General features: G+C 42.6%; 1 protein-coding gene across 1 annotated transcript; it reads right to left on the bottom strand.

Moving 5' to 3' along the window:
* Positions 1-15,817: 15,817 nt before the first annotated feature.
* Positions 15,818-18,518, bottom strand: LOC311502005 (putative nuclease HARBI1). The gene has a single exon (XM_084564111.1). It carries the CDS (start codon positions 18,253-18,255, stop codon positions 17,227-17,229), a length of 1,029 nt encoding a protein of 342 aa, XP_084420237.1. The 5' UTR covers positions 18,256-18,518; the 3' UTR covers positions 15,818-17,226.
* Positions 18,519-18,526: the final 8 nt, after the last annotated feature.

Below are 18,526 nucleotides of genomic sequence, written 5' to 3'. Positions count from 1 at the left end.
ACATAAAAAGAACGAGAAAATGTCGACTAAAACATTTTTAGTACCACTGGTGACTTGAAGTACTCAGTACCAGGACCTCAAAACTGGATCAGCTAAATGGAATTCACTCAATCAATTAATTTAATCAGCGAACATTTTCCTTTTCAGACATCCATAACATTTAGAGAATGCAAGAAAAATATCATTTTGATTCACAAATTTGGACCGGCCCGTCCTAAATCAGGAGTAGGATACCTCTCCGACCTGTTCACACTCGCAGAGCATAATTGGGCTCGCCCCTGTGATTTTGTCTCTCTATCAAGAATGTTCTCAAATCCCTGTGAATGACATCATCGTGTTCGGGGGACTCGCAGCCAAACAGACAGAGAGAGAAGCAGCACCGAGCGCAGCATCCAGATCCAAGCCCTCAGCAGTCGCTCTCTTGAGCCAGCAGACCTGGACACCAGCAGAGAAAAATATGCCAAATACCTTCCCCCCCACAACCACCACCCCAGCCCAACCTTTTCTCACCCCCTCCTATTATTTCTGCCCCCTCTCCCTGTTCGTGAAAGCTCGGTTACATCATCCTCAGTGTCTACATTTCAATAATGCCTCTGAAATCTCCCACTGGCTATGAGACACAAGGGGGGACGGAGGAAAAAAAGAAAAATAGCAGAATGCGTGATAGAAGAATAACAACACGCATACAACATCACGGCGCATTTATTGAAAGACAGGAGTTTAAAACATTTGGAACCTGCCCATCGGATGTAGCTTTCCGTCTGTCCCCCTGTTCCTTCGCAATCCCTGCGAGTCGGCGTGTAGTGGTAAGCGCTTGTATTGACTCAGGCCGGTCAGCCGAGCTCTCTTTTCAAGCCCCCCTCCCTCTCCACCTTCCAGCCAGTGGGGGGGCGCTGAGCTCCATGCTGGCCCAGCCATAGCAGACATTTTTGTGGTGAAATCATTAAACCCACGTGCAGCTCTCTCTCTGTGGTCACTGGGGGTCGTGCTCCTCTGCCTTTAGCTGAATAAATCATAAAGTTTGCCGGGGGACCACACAAGAAGCCAGCCCAGTGCAGTCAGAGCATCCAGCCTCTGCAGCCAGCGCAAAACACATGCACTCGCACAGCCCCAGACCTTGTTATTTTTCTGAAAAACACACAGCAGTGAGACAGAGACAGAGGGAGCGAGACAGAAAGTGGCGAGGAGGCAAAATGGCAAAGGCACAAAAAACAAGAGAGAGAACCCTGCGTTGGACATATGTCAATTGCGTATGTCAAATACATGACAACAGGATGTTAAAAATGAACAGTGAGCAGTCTTCAAAAACAGAAGAGCATTGGAGAATAAAAAAAAGAATAAAATGAAAAGGAGTTAGAGTAGAACAGTAAAGCTGTAATACAAATCTGAAAAAGACAGCGTTTGCTCGTGACTTCAGCAAGGACGCAACTACAACAGTTTTGACTTCTGGGCCCACATGAGCATCGAAGAGGAGAGACATCACCTCTCCCTCTCTGTCTGGATGACCTCGCCACACTGATCCTTCAGATAAGACGTGACTGCTAGAGGAGGAAGCACCGTCCTGTCTGAGGATCACATACTGTCTGGTTCCATGTTTGCAGGATCCACCAAATAATACCATAAATTAGAAGAAAAGCTACTTCAAATCCACGTTTCCAAAAAGCAGGACAGCATGTCGTTGCACAGGTGTTAGACGAAGACGCGTCTCAAATTAATATCTTTTTAAAAACAGCTTTTGATGAAGGTTGGTGGAGACCAAAACAGAGTTCATATCGACCATCAAATGCATAAAGATATTTGTCTTTGTTTGTGTCTTTCTGTGAAAGCTAATATGTTCAGCATATCCACTTTGAAAGGTCATCAGTGTTATGTATACAGCTTATTTTACTGTGCCAGAGCTCAAAAGGCCAAACAAGGAGTTCACTTGAGGTGGCAAAAGAGTTAAATGAAGATTCACTGTAGATCCCTGAATTACTTAAAAAAAAAAAAAAGTATATCCAACTGGGTGTCTGTGGTGACATTCCCACAAAAAAAAAGTACTGTCGTTAATATAAACATAATGAACATAATGAAATGAAATACAAACATAATGGATACGAATGGAGATTTCTAAATCCTCATCAAATGGTCGTGGAGGAGTTAAGAGATTCCTGCAAATGCAAACTGATCATTTCCAGCTGCTGCGTCTTCACATTGAAAGCATTTAACCGCAAAAACACTTAGAAAGGTTAGCCCTCACCACTGTTGTGGAGACCGTTTAACTGAGAACGTGTCAGCAATACAAGACAAGTGTCATTTTTGGCATTTTCCGTCAGCGGATCAGTTTGAAATGTTTGCACTGTAATGTAATAATCAGGAGCAGCCGCAGTGAGCTGTTAGGTGAAGAGCTGCAGGAGGCAGGTCGCACACCTCCAGCTTTTCAGCCAGGCGTACAGTTTCTTCTTATTCTTATTCTTCTTTTTCTTCTGCTGTTCGCTTGTACACTTGCTCCATGTGTGGCATGAAATCAGATCGTTTGACTTCAAGTTGCTAACCAGGAATGAAATATTAAAAACTTCTGACTGTCCTTATTTTAAAGTTGCAGCTCTCGTCACAATCTGGAAAATTTGAACCCATGTGAAATTTGCTGTGCCCACTTTATGAAATGATTACAGTTGTTTGTATCATTTCCAAATCAGAAAAGCAATAATACCTACATTGTAGATGAATGAAATAAACGTACAGTAGCCCCCTTTGGAGCTCTGTGAGTTTAAGATACTGTAAAACTGAAGCACACTGATGAGGCAAACCATAATAACACTAATGTACAGTATTTAAGTCACTGGCTGACACCGCTGCTTTTCTTCATTGTGTATGTGCATTTATCCCACTGCACAACGAACACACACGCCCCCATATCACCAAACCACCGCCATCGAGCTCTGTTTTTTAACACCCCGCTGCTGTCTCGCTTTGTTGTCTGCTCTTTCTTCACCTTCCATCAAGCCTCTGTCACCTGACTTAAAGGTGGGGGTCGTCACGCGTGTCACGGTGAGAAATGTAAGTGGCAGAGCGGCCTGGAGAAAGAGGTGAGGGTGAGGGTGGAGGTTGAAACTCTACCCTCGCCGTTAACGGAGGCCATAGCACCTCTCGACCCGGGGCCACACATTCCCGCGTGAACTTTGGCCCTGTGACCACACCAGTGGTTCTGGGTACCTCCTCGAGTTAGACACACACACACACACACACACACAGTATATCCTCAGACACCCTCTGGCTCGCAGTCAGGCAGCCATTACCTGGAGATTGTATCAGTGTCAGTTTGTGGGGGATTCTTGCTCCCTGGGGTAAAGCACAGAGGGCAGGCGCCTGATGTCTCTGTGAAATGTTAATGTGGAACAAAACAGGCTGAACTCGGTGTGTAGCAATAGGTGGAGGCCTTGCTCATTGGTTAAGAAACTCTATCCCCTCTAGCATCAATTGGCATGCGACCAAGCCCAAAACAAACCAGACAGCTTTGAGTGCTTTGCAGAGCTTTTTAAGCGCACATTGATGGTTCCTCAGTTGGATTAGTGAAGCATGCTTTACAGTATATCTACAATCCTCGGCGCTCATTAAAGGCAGACAAAAATCTCCCAGTCAGGCTACAGTAAGTGTTCATTAGCACTGGTATTTCAAATTTGAAGACAGTAAATTGGCCAAGGAATGCGGCCTGTTGGCTTATCACCGTCTACAAGCCAGGGATCTGGAAATGCCTTGCTTTGTTGAGCGTTTAGTTTATCTGTCCCGTAATTGCACATTGTAAAACTGTCTCTCTGGGCTCCTTGCTATCCCCAGTGGCCAATGTAACCATCTGGCCCTCGCAAAGATCTGAGCAGGAAGTTATGCGAGACGTCAGAGGATAGGAACTCCGATCGCGGATACTTAGCTTCACATGAAGTTGGCTGATTGTTCGGCATTCCGGTCTGAAATACCTGTCACTGCGTGTTCGGCGGTGCTGCCAGACCCTTCAATCTTCGGTTATTTTTTAGCAGTAAAAACAAAAGGTTAACAAGCTTTTCATGTTTATTACGCACCGGGCGCTTTGCGTTGGCGTACAGGAGGAAAGCACGCAGACCACTATGTTACTCGACCTTGTGTAAATGGTTCATTGAATCAGAAATTCTGGCATCTCTTTACCCAAGTGCAGGTGGATGGAGCACACAGCCAAGTCTTTGTGCACACTACCATTGCAATTTCACTATGGGGAGCACCTGCTGTATTCCTGCACAAATATGTCTCTATTATGAGTTAATGTGTCCGTATGGCGAGCAAATTTTCATCAATCCACCGTTACATTGCTGATATCTCATCATTCTGGAGACTGTAAGGTTATCAAGACACGTGTTCTTTGTCTGTCTTCATCAGCGCGGCCCAGACCTTCAACAATAAATCACTCTGTTAACACGTATGAGCAGGTGGCTGGCGGCCTCTTACCAACCAAGCCGCACAGCCCACTTGTATAGGACGAGAGCAAGCATGATTACATCCTGCGTCGCTACCTACCCGGCGGCTCGAACTGTTTCTGAAAGCCGGAGACAGACACAGTGATAAAGGAGGTCCGAGGAGAGTCAACCGTCGCAGGGCACCCCCTCTGCACAGATCCCTCTTTATGCTCCTGTTTATTATGTTCCCAAGTAATCCATGCCTTGTGCACTACACCAGAGCTGCCATATGTCAACATCTTGCTGGTGGTTTGCAGGGTTCCAAACAACAGATAGGGTGCACTGAACCCACCATGTAAACTTTATAAAATACATTCAGCAGAACTGTAATTATTTACAAAACCAGAGCATGGGAATATTTTTAGTATGTGAGGGGGATTTAATTTATTTATTATTTTTTTGACATTACACAAGTTCATTTGCACACGGGTCATAGGGTACTAGCATTTATTTAGGAAATATCTCTTTGTTGTGAAGGCACTTTGAAATCAGAGACTGGCTGAGGGACCAAAGTGTCGTGTTATACATGAATGTTTAATTCGTTTCCCCCGGCTTGTGAATGTCAACATTACTATCTGAGTGATCTAATGAAAGGTCGTGCAAAAAATGTAGTCCACCTTTCTGTACAGCAGGCGTGGCGGCAGAAAAAAAAAAAAAAAAAAAAAAAGAGTGGCGAGAGGGGTTGTTGGTGAGGAGTGAGGGGGGTTATTTTTGTGAGCACCCCTACAATGCTCCACCTGTGCCTCAGCCATACCCCAGAGGACCACCCACTTAGGGAGAGAGAGGGCAGTCGAGAATCCCTATAACCTCTTTGGGTGGGCAATAAGGCCTTGCGCTGAAGTAGAGTGTTTCATGCGACTGAAAGACTCAGGGGGAATGACTCTCGGCAAATACTATCACACCACCAGCAAAGAATAGCCAGTGCTGGTGTGAATTAAAGACGTGCTACATCGGGGCTGTGTGAGTTTTGGTGTGTGGTGGCAGTTCATGCATATACATATGTGTGTGTGGGGTGTGAAGTTGAGTAAAAGTGAGAGAAACTAATAAGATAAAAGAAACAGGCTTTTTTTGATACAAAATTATATCAAAAATTTATGTCAGTGCAAACAATAAATATCAGTCTTTCAAAACACATGTCTCGTCACCACTTTCAGGGGGGAATTTAACGTTCAGATAACCATGAACAATAACTGTCAGTTGTGTTACCGGCATGAAACAGCTAACACCAGATGAGCCTCCACAGAAGACACACCGAGGTCCTGAAGGTCAAAGACACACTCCACTGTTACTGACATAATGCTGTGCAGGTTTGGTACAAAGGGAACTTTTATGGTAATGCAAAACATCAGTGACAAAGATACAAACACGTCCTTTTTATTGCTGCATTATGGGCGAAGTCTGCCGCGCGTTGGTCTGGCGGTTTCTACAGATTGTAGGTCAGTGTGAATCAGTCGTGATACGCTTTTACTGTCATGTACTGCGTTCAGGGTGGGGAGAAAACAACCTGTACCATACTACTTATATACCATAATATTTATGAGACGTGCACTTACTGCCTATTGCACTTCTGGTTAGATGTTAAACTGCAATTCGTTGCTCTGTACCTGTACATGTGTAATGGCAATAAAGTTGAATCTAAACTAATCTGAATCTAAAAAACACACATTTTATACATTTTATACATTTTTTCCTCTAGGTTTTCTCTCCAAATTGGAGATGCATTTTGCACCCTGTTTAGGATTTCATAAGTTTTCTGAAATGACCTATCTGATAGACAGCCCAAAAAGGTGGGAATGTAACTGGATTTAAGGCAGACGGCTAGCAACCCACCTGTCTGTGCCCTTATATTATGCATATCTTCAAAATAAACGGATGACTTATATAAAAAAAATTATGTACCATTGTCATGAAAAGGTAATTAGCTGTAGAGACTGTTGTTATTTAGCCGCATTTTTCGCCAACCTCATACGGACATTTAAAGCACTGCAGCGTGTTGGCTTCATCTTTCAGCTCCAGAGGTTGCATAACACACAACAACTGGTTCATTTCAAGCCTCCAGTGTTCTTCTGATCACAAAACGTACTGTTCACATGAATAACTGGTGAATTAATCAGTGCTTGTGAACCAAAGACCTGACATGGATAATATACAGCATGGTGTAAATTACAATATATTTTCACTGACGGTAACTGTAGCTGAAAGTGTAAATCCATAACGGCAAGGTGTGAGGATGAGCGTCTGGTTGTGTTTGCTTGTATCTATCTTTGCTTATGTGTCTGTGAGTGATTGATGGCTGAGGAAAGAGGTGAAGGCCGCCTCCCCGGTGGTCTGACTGGGCTCTTAGCCACTGTGCAATGACCGCTGCTGCTGCTATCCCTGACCCACATCACCACATCATTGACACTAAACGGACCGCCAATCTTCCGTTGGCCCGTTGCCTTTGGCACAGGCCGCGCCGGAGCTGTTTAGATTATAACTCTGCTTCGTAATGAAGACTGAACAATAATGAAGAAGAACACTGTCGCCACAAACTACAAGATAAAGTTTGTTTGTCTGTCATTATTGTCAGGCAGACTGATATTTTCCTTTTCCCCCTAATGCTGCGCACACCGCTGCACAGGCCAGCGCTGCGGTGCACGTGTTAAGTGGCAAACACAGGGAGGATAAAACAGCTCAGGAACACTATCCCATGTTCAAATAAACAGAGGTGTGTGGGGTCTGAAGAACAAACACACATTCATTAGGTATCTTGGTGCCTCTAGAACCGTAATGTTTGAGCAGTGATACACACACACACACTATATATATATATATCGACACACAAAATCGCATGCACAGTCTCCCTTACTCTCCATTTTTATCGCTCATTCTCACACATTCTCACGCAGCATCATACCAACCCCCAATTAGACAATCAAACAGCTCTACTGACCCTTAGCTTCTCTGGGATTTGGAGTTTACACCCCAACATGGGCCGCCCACTCCTGTTTACCCAAGAAACCTGACTGATGGATAGTATTGTTTGGCCTTTCACAGCTATAATTGGCTCCGTTGTATAGGTTAAAGCTTGGGATATATTCTGCAGACCCCAAACATGCCATGCATGGCCTCTGGGTCAATAACACTCATATCAGTCCAGGGCCCCCTAAATGGTAAAAGGGTCAGGAGTGAACGTCACTGGCTCACTAACGACATTAGTCGGTGGCAGTGACTTCACCATCTTACCCCTGTCTTCATCTCTTCGCTCAGGCCAAGTATGCCTTCTAACCCCCCCGGCACCCAGTAAATATTTAGCCAGGACTCCACACTGTGACACACAGCCAGTCCAAACAACCTGCTAAACAATTATCATTGGCATAATCTGTATACTGCACTGCCTCCGTCATGTATCCATGTGTCAATATAGTATTTGGCTTTGTGATATTTTGTTAGCTCGAAATGTCAAATTGTACTGACTGTGTACTGACTATCATCCTGACACAGCAGAACAAGAAAACATACATCTTAAGCTCTAAAGTCAGTTCTATAAATAATGTCCACTGGCTGGGGTTCATGTCTTTCGGCTCGCTAGCAACATAGTACCACAAACACAAAAATCCTGAAACTGTGCACAAAAAACAAGTTCAACGCACGCAAGATTATCAGTCTCACAAGTAGATAACCAGGCAAGCAACAGAGAAGCTGATTGCAAACACAGTAAACCCTGAATGTCATAGCAGTGGAAAAACAACAGCTCCACTGGGCCAGTTGTTGGCTGAGAGGCACCGCAACAGTGATATTGCTAATGATCCATCAGATCTGCCCGGCAGACTTCCTGAATGTAGGATTGAAACATACGTTAGGCAGCAATCGGGCATAAAGTCAGACTCCTTTTTTAAACGACCATGTCCCGAATGTTGTTCTTTCCTGACTGATACTGCAATGCAGCCACTCGGTCCGGTTGATTTAAGAGGTTAAATAGACGTTAATTAAATAAAAAATAACACATTTTACATCAAGGTTGCCAACTAGCTTTTTCAAAAAAATATATATTTTGCCCTCCACTGGCGTGTCAAAGTGTGAAGGGGATCATTTAAATTATGTGTTGTGATGGAAAGTAATTTAGTCATGTTGATCTACAAGAGTCATAAATGTCTAAACCACTGGTTGCTAAGCATTCAACAAAGACAGTTACAAACATGTGACACCTCTCTGCTTGGCCACTGGTGAAGTTGTCACACTTGAATATGCAAACATTTGCTAAAATATGGCTTCCTCTCGTCTGCTGCTCACTAATGAGGCTGCAGTCGCGGTGATTTAAGGATGTGCAGGATTTTGAAGTTGATCTTGGGAGACCACACCGTTTCCAATAAATGCAATTATTTTCCTCGTTTTTTTTTTTTTTGTGTGTGTTTAAGTTTATGTTTCACTCTCGAGTTACATTTTTGTCTATACTGGAGGTCTGCAGGAGTAATGACTCAACAAGGAGTTTACAGTGACTGTATTTGAACAATGACATAAGTTTATATATTGTGACTGTAGATGTCCATACTTCCAGATCGTATTTTGGTCAACGGATGATGTTGTACTGTTTGTGGCAGCCATCTAAACTAGGTTACATAGACAAAACTTTGTAAGCATGAGGTTTGGAAACAAAAGGCCTCGTAGCTGGCAGTGATAACTGACAGAAAGAAACAAATCAGAGCGCGCATAATGGAAAAGAACTGCAAAGTTGTTTGGTACGTGTTATGGATGCTCGCACATTCTCAACCACCACTGGCACCGAAAAGCAGTCTTTCAATGAGTGGATCCACAAGTGGTTTGTATCTTGTGTTTTACCACGACACAGTATACAGTGCATTCATACTTTAAGTATGAGGGGGTTGGCTGAGGTGCAGATTTCTGACAGCTGCAAGAGCAGTAGGAAATAAACTAGAAAATGAATAGAAAATGCATAATTAGACTGGTCGCATGATGAGTTTTGGTACATTTGAAATTTCAGTCCTAACCTTTATCACAAACATATCTTAAACATGTCGAGGCTTTTCTTAATATAGATACACTCACTCGCCAGTTCATTAAGTTATGTAACAGTCTTGCACTAAATTTCCGCTTCACAGAGTTCACGGTATTCAGCATTTGTTTAAAATAACCGAGATAATAATAATAATAATGTTTCTGTTATTTTGACAACCCCATTTTAGTCAATGGTCTGGTCAAACAGAACAGACATACTTTTGTGTTTAATTCAATCCAGTTTAACAACACTGCAAGCTACACTCTCTGAAATGATCAAACAGTTGAGTTTACCACCTTTTTTACACTGTTTCTCCGTAAACTGAGTATTATAACAGTCATGAGGGGTTATTTGTGCTGGACGGTTTTATTAAAATGCATTCCTTTGTCACCAGTGTACCTAATGAAGTGGCTAGTGAGTGTATCTGTACACCACCTGTAAGGTTCCTGTGAGTATTTGTGACAAGTCAGACTTTCACAAAAGTAACATTCAGCAGAGATCCAAAAGAAAAGGTAGTTACAAACACACTAAACTAAGATTTATTGTCCATTCAGCTGCTGCCAGAACTGTTCCAAATGTCCTTGATGCTTTGTGACCAGCAGACAACAGAAACCAGCAGACAACAGAAAGATAACTGCCCCGTTTTATTCTCTGAATAACAAACTCTACTCGCAACACTTGAGCAGAACACGAAGCGGATTCAAGAGTGTTTGAACATTACTGATTCGATCCAACCGCACTGTGCCGTCCAGATGACCACACAAATATTTGGAGTACGCAGTGATACTTGGCAGTCTCCTTCACTTTGAAACAGCATGCAAGCCACAGGTTGTGAAAGACTGGTAGGAAAAAATCCACTTTCCCAGCGAAAGACAAGTGTTGAAATTTATCTGAATGTTGCACTGTGGTGCACAAATGATTTATGATCACTCCGTCCTCTGATTTGCTCGCTGGTTTATCTCACCATATCAGACTTCACTGAACTCTTTTGGTGGGCTGAGTGCGCCGCAAGAACATAAAGGCTCAGTTCATTTAGCATTTTAATAAAAAACATGCCACGTGGCTTCTATGTCTTGGCCTGTAAAATCATAACAACCGTACTAATCAAAGACATTGTGTCTACGGAACAGTGATTCCAGTTGTGGCCTGGTGTTGGCAAGGCACCCCAATAACTTTGTTATATTCTTCTGCCAAAGGGTGAATAAAAAGACAGCAATTTACAGCATATTACCACAGACAGTACATCTATGAGTGCTGACGTTAAACACCTGCTCATGCAGGCCACAATTCGTGTCATAAGACTGCTGTTCACAATTACGTATAGCACTTGTAACGGACTTTTTATAAACACATCCCAAAATGAAAGGGTTGGTTCACCAAAAACATGTTTTTTCTCCCTTAACCCTAGTGGTATTTAGCATGCAGATAGTTTTGGTTTTATTCGTGCTGCGTTTTCAGAAATCATTCAGTAAATCAATACAGCAGAGGTGAATGGATATTCATCTGCTCCATCATAAATCAGTGGTTAATCGCAGTCTTACTTCCATGCCCCTGAATATCTGTATCAAACATAACAATGTTAAGTGTTCATGCACAGAATTAAAACGTCTGCTATAGATTAGTCAAATAAGAGAGGTCCTCTTACAGACGCAACACTGCCGCTCTGACAAGGAGAGGATGGATAAGCAGCAGAGGGAAACGTTTTATCGGAGTCTTTGTACATATCAACTCATGTAAGTATACTTAAAATCCTTGGTGGTCCAATACTGCTATCAGCATGTGGAATGTAGCACAGTGGTGACTGCACCCAAAAAGTTCTGCTCTGTATCTTTGCAATTAGCTGAAGATAAACTTGGGTTTTACACTGTCCTGATTTATCCTTTGTTTCTTAAATTATTTACAAAATGATTTTTCCCACAAGAAAGTACAAACATGAAGCCTGTATTTATGGTCACTGACTTTTGTTAATTTGTTGTCTGCTTTAAATGGCTGTGAGGGGAGTATGAAGATAATGAAGCAGTGTTTATGTTTTTGAGTGCTTAGTGGTAATAGGCCTGCAACTGTTTGCGTATTTTGTGCTCATGTATGGAAGACATCTGCGAGTTTTTCAGACCGTATGAGACAGCCTGTCTATCCATGTGTCAATGTGACGGAGGGTTTGAAGAATGGGAGGGGGCATACAGTGGCAGACAGGGCAGTGACCCCATTCGTCTGAGATGAACCCTGCTGAGAGAAGCGTGAAGCCACGGACGCAACTGCTCAATCATACTCAGTTCGTTTACATGCACTTTGCACGAAAACATATAGTTCCTTTACCATGCATATATATATGTGTGTGTGTGTGTGTGTTTTAATTAGGGTTTTACATGCGCCCGTGTGTGAGAAAGAATTCAAGGATGATGTTGTTGTGACACCAATGTGGTAGTCAAAACAAAGTTTGTTTGCAGTAGCTGTGATTCCTTGTGTCCTAACGCCCTTTTATGCAACAGCTGGTATTGGTACACTTTCAGAGTGGAATCCACTCTCACACTGCTGCCATAAGATGTGTAGTTAGCGGCTAAAGCTCGCATTGCTTATGACCAAAAACTAGGTGACAATTTTGAAAGCAACATATCATGATTGAAGTGCTGTAACGCACCGTAAAGTAGAAACATTAAAGAAGAAGAAAAAGATCAGTCAGAACTGAGTAAACTACAATAACCTTGGCCAGATATTCATGTATGAGTAAGGAGACTCTGTATTCAAGACACAAGATTTTGGTTTCCATTGACTACTACTGACCATTTATGTTTGAGTAGGTTTTTGTTGCATGCTGGTAAACAGACAATACGAGCAGCTTAACACTCTGACGCCAAGGAAGCTCACATTTATACAGTACCTTAACAAAAGCAAATGCTCTGGTTTTAAAGTGTTTAATCTCAGTGTAAACTGTCCAGTGACGAAGAATGCTAATATAAGTTCATTATTCTCTGCTCCCACCAGCTATTTTCTGGTGGAAAATAAACACGCTTCGTGATACTGTTACTGTTGTCCAGAGCGTCACATCCTCATGTAACTAAGTAATGTCTGGACTGTCTCCTGCCTTCTTAAGTTTTAACCTTTTGATCCTGATACCCTTTTGTTATTGTCAACCGTGTGCCAGAGCTCGAGTCTCATCAGCTTTTGCCACAGCAGACACTCTACGAGACCATAACATTTACATATAAATTCATATCCCATCCATTTGCCAATGTCCTGGGTCAATTTACCATCTCAGATCCACACTCTCTTTCTGGCCCACCACACTACAGCAACTCTGGAATAAGGACTTGAAGTGATTTCTTCAACACCAGTTATGGATGTGTCTTGCAACTCCACCTCCATTCTCACATCTTATGTTGTCAGTCAAACTGTCAACAAGTACAGGCACATGGAACAGGAAGTCTTCACAAAGATATATGTCACATGTTATCAAGACAGGATGCCAGAGCTCGAAGTCCTAAAACATCAGAGGTTGGTCATTACATGATAACTTAAATAAAAAACGTCACTGTTTTACACTGCTGTTTACCTGGAACTCTGATTTCCTACTGCGATATACAACTGTAAAATCAAACGCTCCGACAATAAATAAAGGACTGCTCAAAAAGAATTTATGTTGCCTTACTGCAGCACATATACTTAGATTTCTCTTGTTGTTTCCCAGTTCTCCTGTGTGTGTGAATACATAGTGACTGACTTAAACCTGCCATCGCTGAGGCCAGCATGAAGACCACCTCCTGACACAAAGCGCTCTCTGCTGTTAATAAAAACCTTAAGGCTAGGAGGAGGCAAAACATCTGACTAACATGCAGTTGTGCATGACCAATTCAGAGACTTTGTAGCTATTAAAGTGTTAGGTGATACATAAAGAATAATAGCAGGGGCAAGGTGGAAATGCACCTGGACATAAATAATGAAACATACTGATGTCACACTGAGTTTAGAGTGAGTGAGTCTAACAAAAGCAGTGGCAAACCTGGCACATTACAGTTTTCAAGCTGGTGCTTCAAAGCTACCACCAAATACCTTCCATGGCTAGTATGAACCAAAATCACAAAGGAGACCACAGTTTGAATTACATTTAGGGGGGAAATATGAAAATGTATACTGTAATAACCGGGCAGTGTTTTCTAGCAGACATACCTTGGACTAACTGAAAGGGATTAGAACAAAAACATCCTGACAGGAGAGGCTGGCACATTATAAAAATGACTCATGCTTGGTAATCAGATCCCAGACAAAGGGGAAGTTTTCACTTTGGCTTTTTGATATAAAAGAACAAGGACCATGCGAGGAAATATTACTCTGAAATGGGACCTCCAAACAGTTCTGTGGGACAATAAAACACAGTAGGTTCCCAAACAGTGACCTTTGTATGGCGGGGATGAAAGGGAAAAAAAACTCAAGCTGATTCCACACCTAACAGCATTCACGGTCTAGTCACCTCTTTCCCTTTCTGTTGTAAAATGATCCCAATGCAAAGAAACAGTGCAAACTGGGATCTCACAGTTGACTACAATTGCTGGAAAAACCATATAATGTCCTCTTCTGAGAGACGTCACACAGCGCTGCACAATCAGACCAATCAAACCCATGCTGAGGACCACCTTGAGAGCTACATTTCCAAATAATGGAGTAAAATACTTTCCATTTGCTTAATCTAAATAAGGGTGGGTTTGATTAATCTAGTTGGTGGGTCTGCTACCCTTTTTGTTTGAACTACTCTACAGACAAAATGTTCACGTTTAGTGAGAATTGATGTCTTCCATATTCACCAAGCAAGCAAGAATTTGAGGCATAAACTTAATAATTCTTAATAAAGAGGTTGGTTCGAAAGGGAGGGACATGGCTTAGATCTGAAACAGTGTCAAAAATCCTGGCATTTAATATCTCCTGATCTTCTTACCTGTCTGCATTTTAAAGAATACCTAGGGTTCAGAACACACTCGACGTACTTCTGCACGCTGATAGCCAGCTAACGGCTATTGGTGGGCCCCTATTTATCAAATCAGTACATTAAAAAAGACGAAAATTGCAGGTGCGCGTTTGCATACACGCATACGCACACTCCTCTGCGTAGCTTATTCAGATGCCATGAGTTGAAGGAGCACTCAATAGCTCGGGCCTACCTGATGGAGAGCTTGAGAGGCCAAGCAGGAACAGATGGGCTGAGGACGGCGGGGTACTGGGAACAAGGGAGTAAAGGGAGGGAAAGAAGGGAGAGAGCATCGACAGGGACCACCATCATTGCTGCCCACACCAGACTACACTTACCACCAGCCGCCCGCCCGCTCCCATCTCATCCCACCAAATTCATTTTCAGTGCACTGATTCTCGTCTGTAATGAATCTGCAATTTGCACACATATGTACGGTGCCTAACATGGTACTACTTTGGGATCTGTTTAACCCTGATGGAAACATTTACAAACAAGTGACCACAAAGAGTCATCAATCTGCACATTAACCTCTTACTTGCCTTGGGGGGATTGTGCTATACACTATTAGAGGGCTCAGGCAGGACCAAAGAAACTGAAACAGGGAGGAAATGGAAATAGTCCCTTTCAAAGCAGAGTGCAGAGGCAATTAGCCAAGTACTTACAGAACAAAGTTATGGTCACTTCTTTCTACTTTATGATTAGTAAGTGATTATCAAAGTGAGACAAGAGATTTGAGACCTGTCAGAGGTAGAAAGATACCTTCTGAGCTCCCTGAATAGTAATGTAAGAAGTCACTATGTTAATACATCTGGAAAGACATCTGTTTAAAGCAAAAGAGTGATCAGTTTTCTACAGGACTAAAGGAATGATGGAAATCAACGTTGTCGTATTTACCTCCATGTCACTCTGTTTGTGCATATTTGTATGGATCAGGCACTGAGTGAAGCTTCAACAGTTACAGGACACTCTTGTCTTCTCCACTTGTGCAACTTGGTATGTGTCTCGTGCCGCAGCACTTGGGAGCCCTGGGTGGCTTCACTTACTCATGCCATGTGTATACTTTAGCCAAACAAGGCCTAAGGACACTCCAGGGTGGTACAGAGGAAGGAGCTAAAGGCGAGGTAGTGTGGTCTGATGGTTGAAGCCCATGATTTAGAGGCTGTTGATACCGGGCAGACAGCCCAGGCTCAGTCACTGACTCACTGTGGGTGACGCTGCATAAGTCACTACACTTAAAATGTCCTCATGTATTTAGATCTGTTCAAGTGGAAATCAGCCGCACTGACACAGCTGGAAATCGCTACTGGGTCTGATTTTCTTGTTTCTCTCTTGCGTTTCCCTGAAGCTTTCATAAACAGATGGCAGAGGCTCATTAAGCTGTTGTCAGGACTATTAGGCCCGGTTTCACAGACAAGGCTTATATCAAGTCAGGAGTAGGCCTAAGTCAGACTAGTAAAGCTAGGTCATTTAAGCGGCTTGCATGAACGTGGCTTACATTTGTCTTAGTTAGTCCCAGACTGTGGAGTCCTGGAGTAAGCTTAAACGAGAACACCTGGGTCAAGCCTCATTAGCCTAAGTGGGAGCACAGCCTGTTAGCCTATTGGTGCTCATAAAAACCTGGAATGGAATTGAGGACAGCGTTGCTGGAGGGAATTCTGACACCAAACATGGCTGGAGGTAAAAGAAAACGCTCTAAGAACTATACTGAATATGAAAAAACTCTACTTAAACAGATTGTGGGAACTCATGCTGTTATTGAAAGTAAAGGCCACAGTGCTGCTATTGAACAAAGGAAGAGGAGTGCTTGGGCTGCCATTTGTAGTGAATTCAATGCAAATGAAAATGTAACCACAAGAGCGGTACAGCAACTGCAGGTGAGACATGTCAATTATGATCTGTATATCACAGATGTCATATAGTTTTGTGACATTGTCTATATTGAATGATATCTGCATTCATAGACTCTGTGGAAGAACATCAAATTAGATTTGAAAAAAAGGAATGCAGAGGCCAGAAGAGAGAGATTTACTACTGGTGGTGGACCCCCACCTAGTAAAGACAAGACTGATGAATTGGCGGACTTGTTGACTGGGATAATAGAGGACCAGCAACCTCTGGATGGTATACCAGATGATGACCATTTGGACAGTGGACATGAAGAACTGAGCACAAATGGTAAATATATGATAGAAAGCAAATTAGTTACCTCATTCTGTACATACAGATTATTCCACTGTCTGTGTTTATTTTATTTCATTTCATGTGAGTTTTTGTATCTAACAGTGATCTTTTCACAGAGGAAACCATTCTAACCCTGGTGGAAGAGCCAGTGCACAGTGACTGTTCACCCTCCACATCTGGTACGGCATCCCAGAGAAAAGATACTGTCACCACCTTCCAGCAGAGACCAAAAAGGATGTCCATGCATGAAAAGTTAGCCTTAGAATTTCATGAGCTGAAAATGAAATATCTGAAAGAAGAGCATGACATGAAAATGAGAATTTTACAGGTCGAATTAGATATGAAATTAGAAGAGAGAGCTGTTCAAAGAAAGATGCATGAGACAGCTATATAGTGTAATGAAATATCTTGTGAAAATAAATTGTGAGTGATTGTGAAATTGTGAGAGTGTGAATAACGTAAACACCACTACCTACATTTTAGAACAGCCTTGGTTAAGTTTCCCATTTAATTTTTCTGCACACTATTTATATATGTTGTACACAACAAACAAAACAAGCAAGGCAAAAGGCAAGGCAAAAACAAGCCGTAATCAATGCATTCCATGGTTAAATGTATTTTTTTTTCTAACTGAAGTGCTGCAATGTGAAAGCAGCTCTGAGCGCAAGTCCTCCTTGGTTATTTTCTGCCACGGGCATGGGCACATTTGGATCAATCTGGTCTTCCATTGGAGGGTCAGGACAATTATGCTGCTTCAGGTAGTTGTGCAGCACAGCTGTAGCAATGATCACCTTGCAGCATCTTCTTGGCTCAAAGCGAAGTGTATTGCGTAAAGCCTGGAATCGATTCTTCCACACTCCAAACATACGCTCGACCATCCCTCTAGTGCGAATATGAGCTCTGTTGTATCTTTGCTGCTCAGTTGTTGTGGGATGTGGCCAAGGTGTGAATAAATAGGAACTCTGAGCATATCCACTGTCACCAAGTAGTAGTCCACTATGTTGCCCTCTCTCAAACTGAGCACACAATGAAGAGTTGTGAAAAATCCTTGAATCATGTGTTGCTCCTTTCCAACGGGCAACAATGTTTGAAAACTCTAAATTGGGAGTGCATACAGCCTGGACATTGATGGAAAACCAGTTCTTACGGTTCCTGTACTCCTCAGCATCAGGAGTTGATGGACACTTGATTTCAACATGACATCCATCTATACAGCCAATCACTCCCGGGAAGTTCCCATATTCATAGAAACGTATTTTATAGTTGGCTTGCTCAGCAGCATCAGGGAACATAATGTACAGATTTCTCAGTTCACAAATGGCACTGCAGACATTGTGAACTATTCTACAGACTGTTGCTTCACTGACACCACACAAATCACCAGTCTCACGATGAAAGGTTCCAGATGCCAAGAATCTCAAAGTGATCAGAACTTGGAAAGAACTTGGTACAGGCCTTCCTCTTTGAGACACGGAGGAAAGTCTAGGCTCAAGCAATGTAATGATCTCCAATGCATCTTCTTTGTACATACGGAAGCGGTCTCGGAAAGTTATTTCATCGTACTGATTCAATGGATTGCTCCTGTCCACAGGTATTTGTCTGGCTGGCCTCTGTAGTGAATATTGGTCTTCATTTAGATATTCCAAATACTCCATGCTCCCAAACCATCTGTGCTCCCTTTCACAAACACTACCAAGCTGAAGTTAAACCTGCCTCTTTGCAGGATTAATATAAACTACAATTTAGTCCTAGAGTAGCTCTAATCTACCCTCTTGCAATTGGCTTTGTTTAATCCAGAACAGACAAAATCTATGACTAATTTAAGATAGGTCTCTGCAAGTGACTTAAAGTTAAGCAAGCTCAAACAGCATTTTAGTCTGGGATTAGGCTTAAGCCTTGTCTGTGAAACCGGGCCTTAATGACATT

This window comes from Chelon labrosus, assembly GCF_963514085.1.
Source record: "Chelon labrosus genome assembly, chromosome: 2".
In the NCBI taxonomy this organism is placed as follows: domain Eukaryota; kingdom Metazoa; phylum Chordata; class Actinopteri; order Mugiliformes; family Mugilidae; genus Chelon; species Chelon labrosus.
This window is presented reverse-complemented; position numbering and strand designations above follow the sequence as displayed.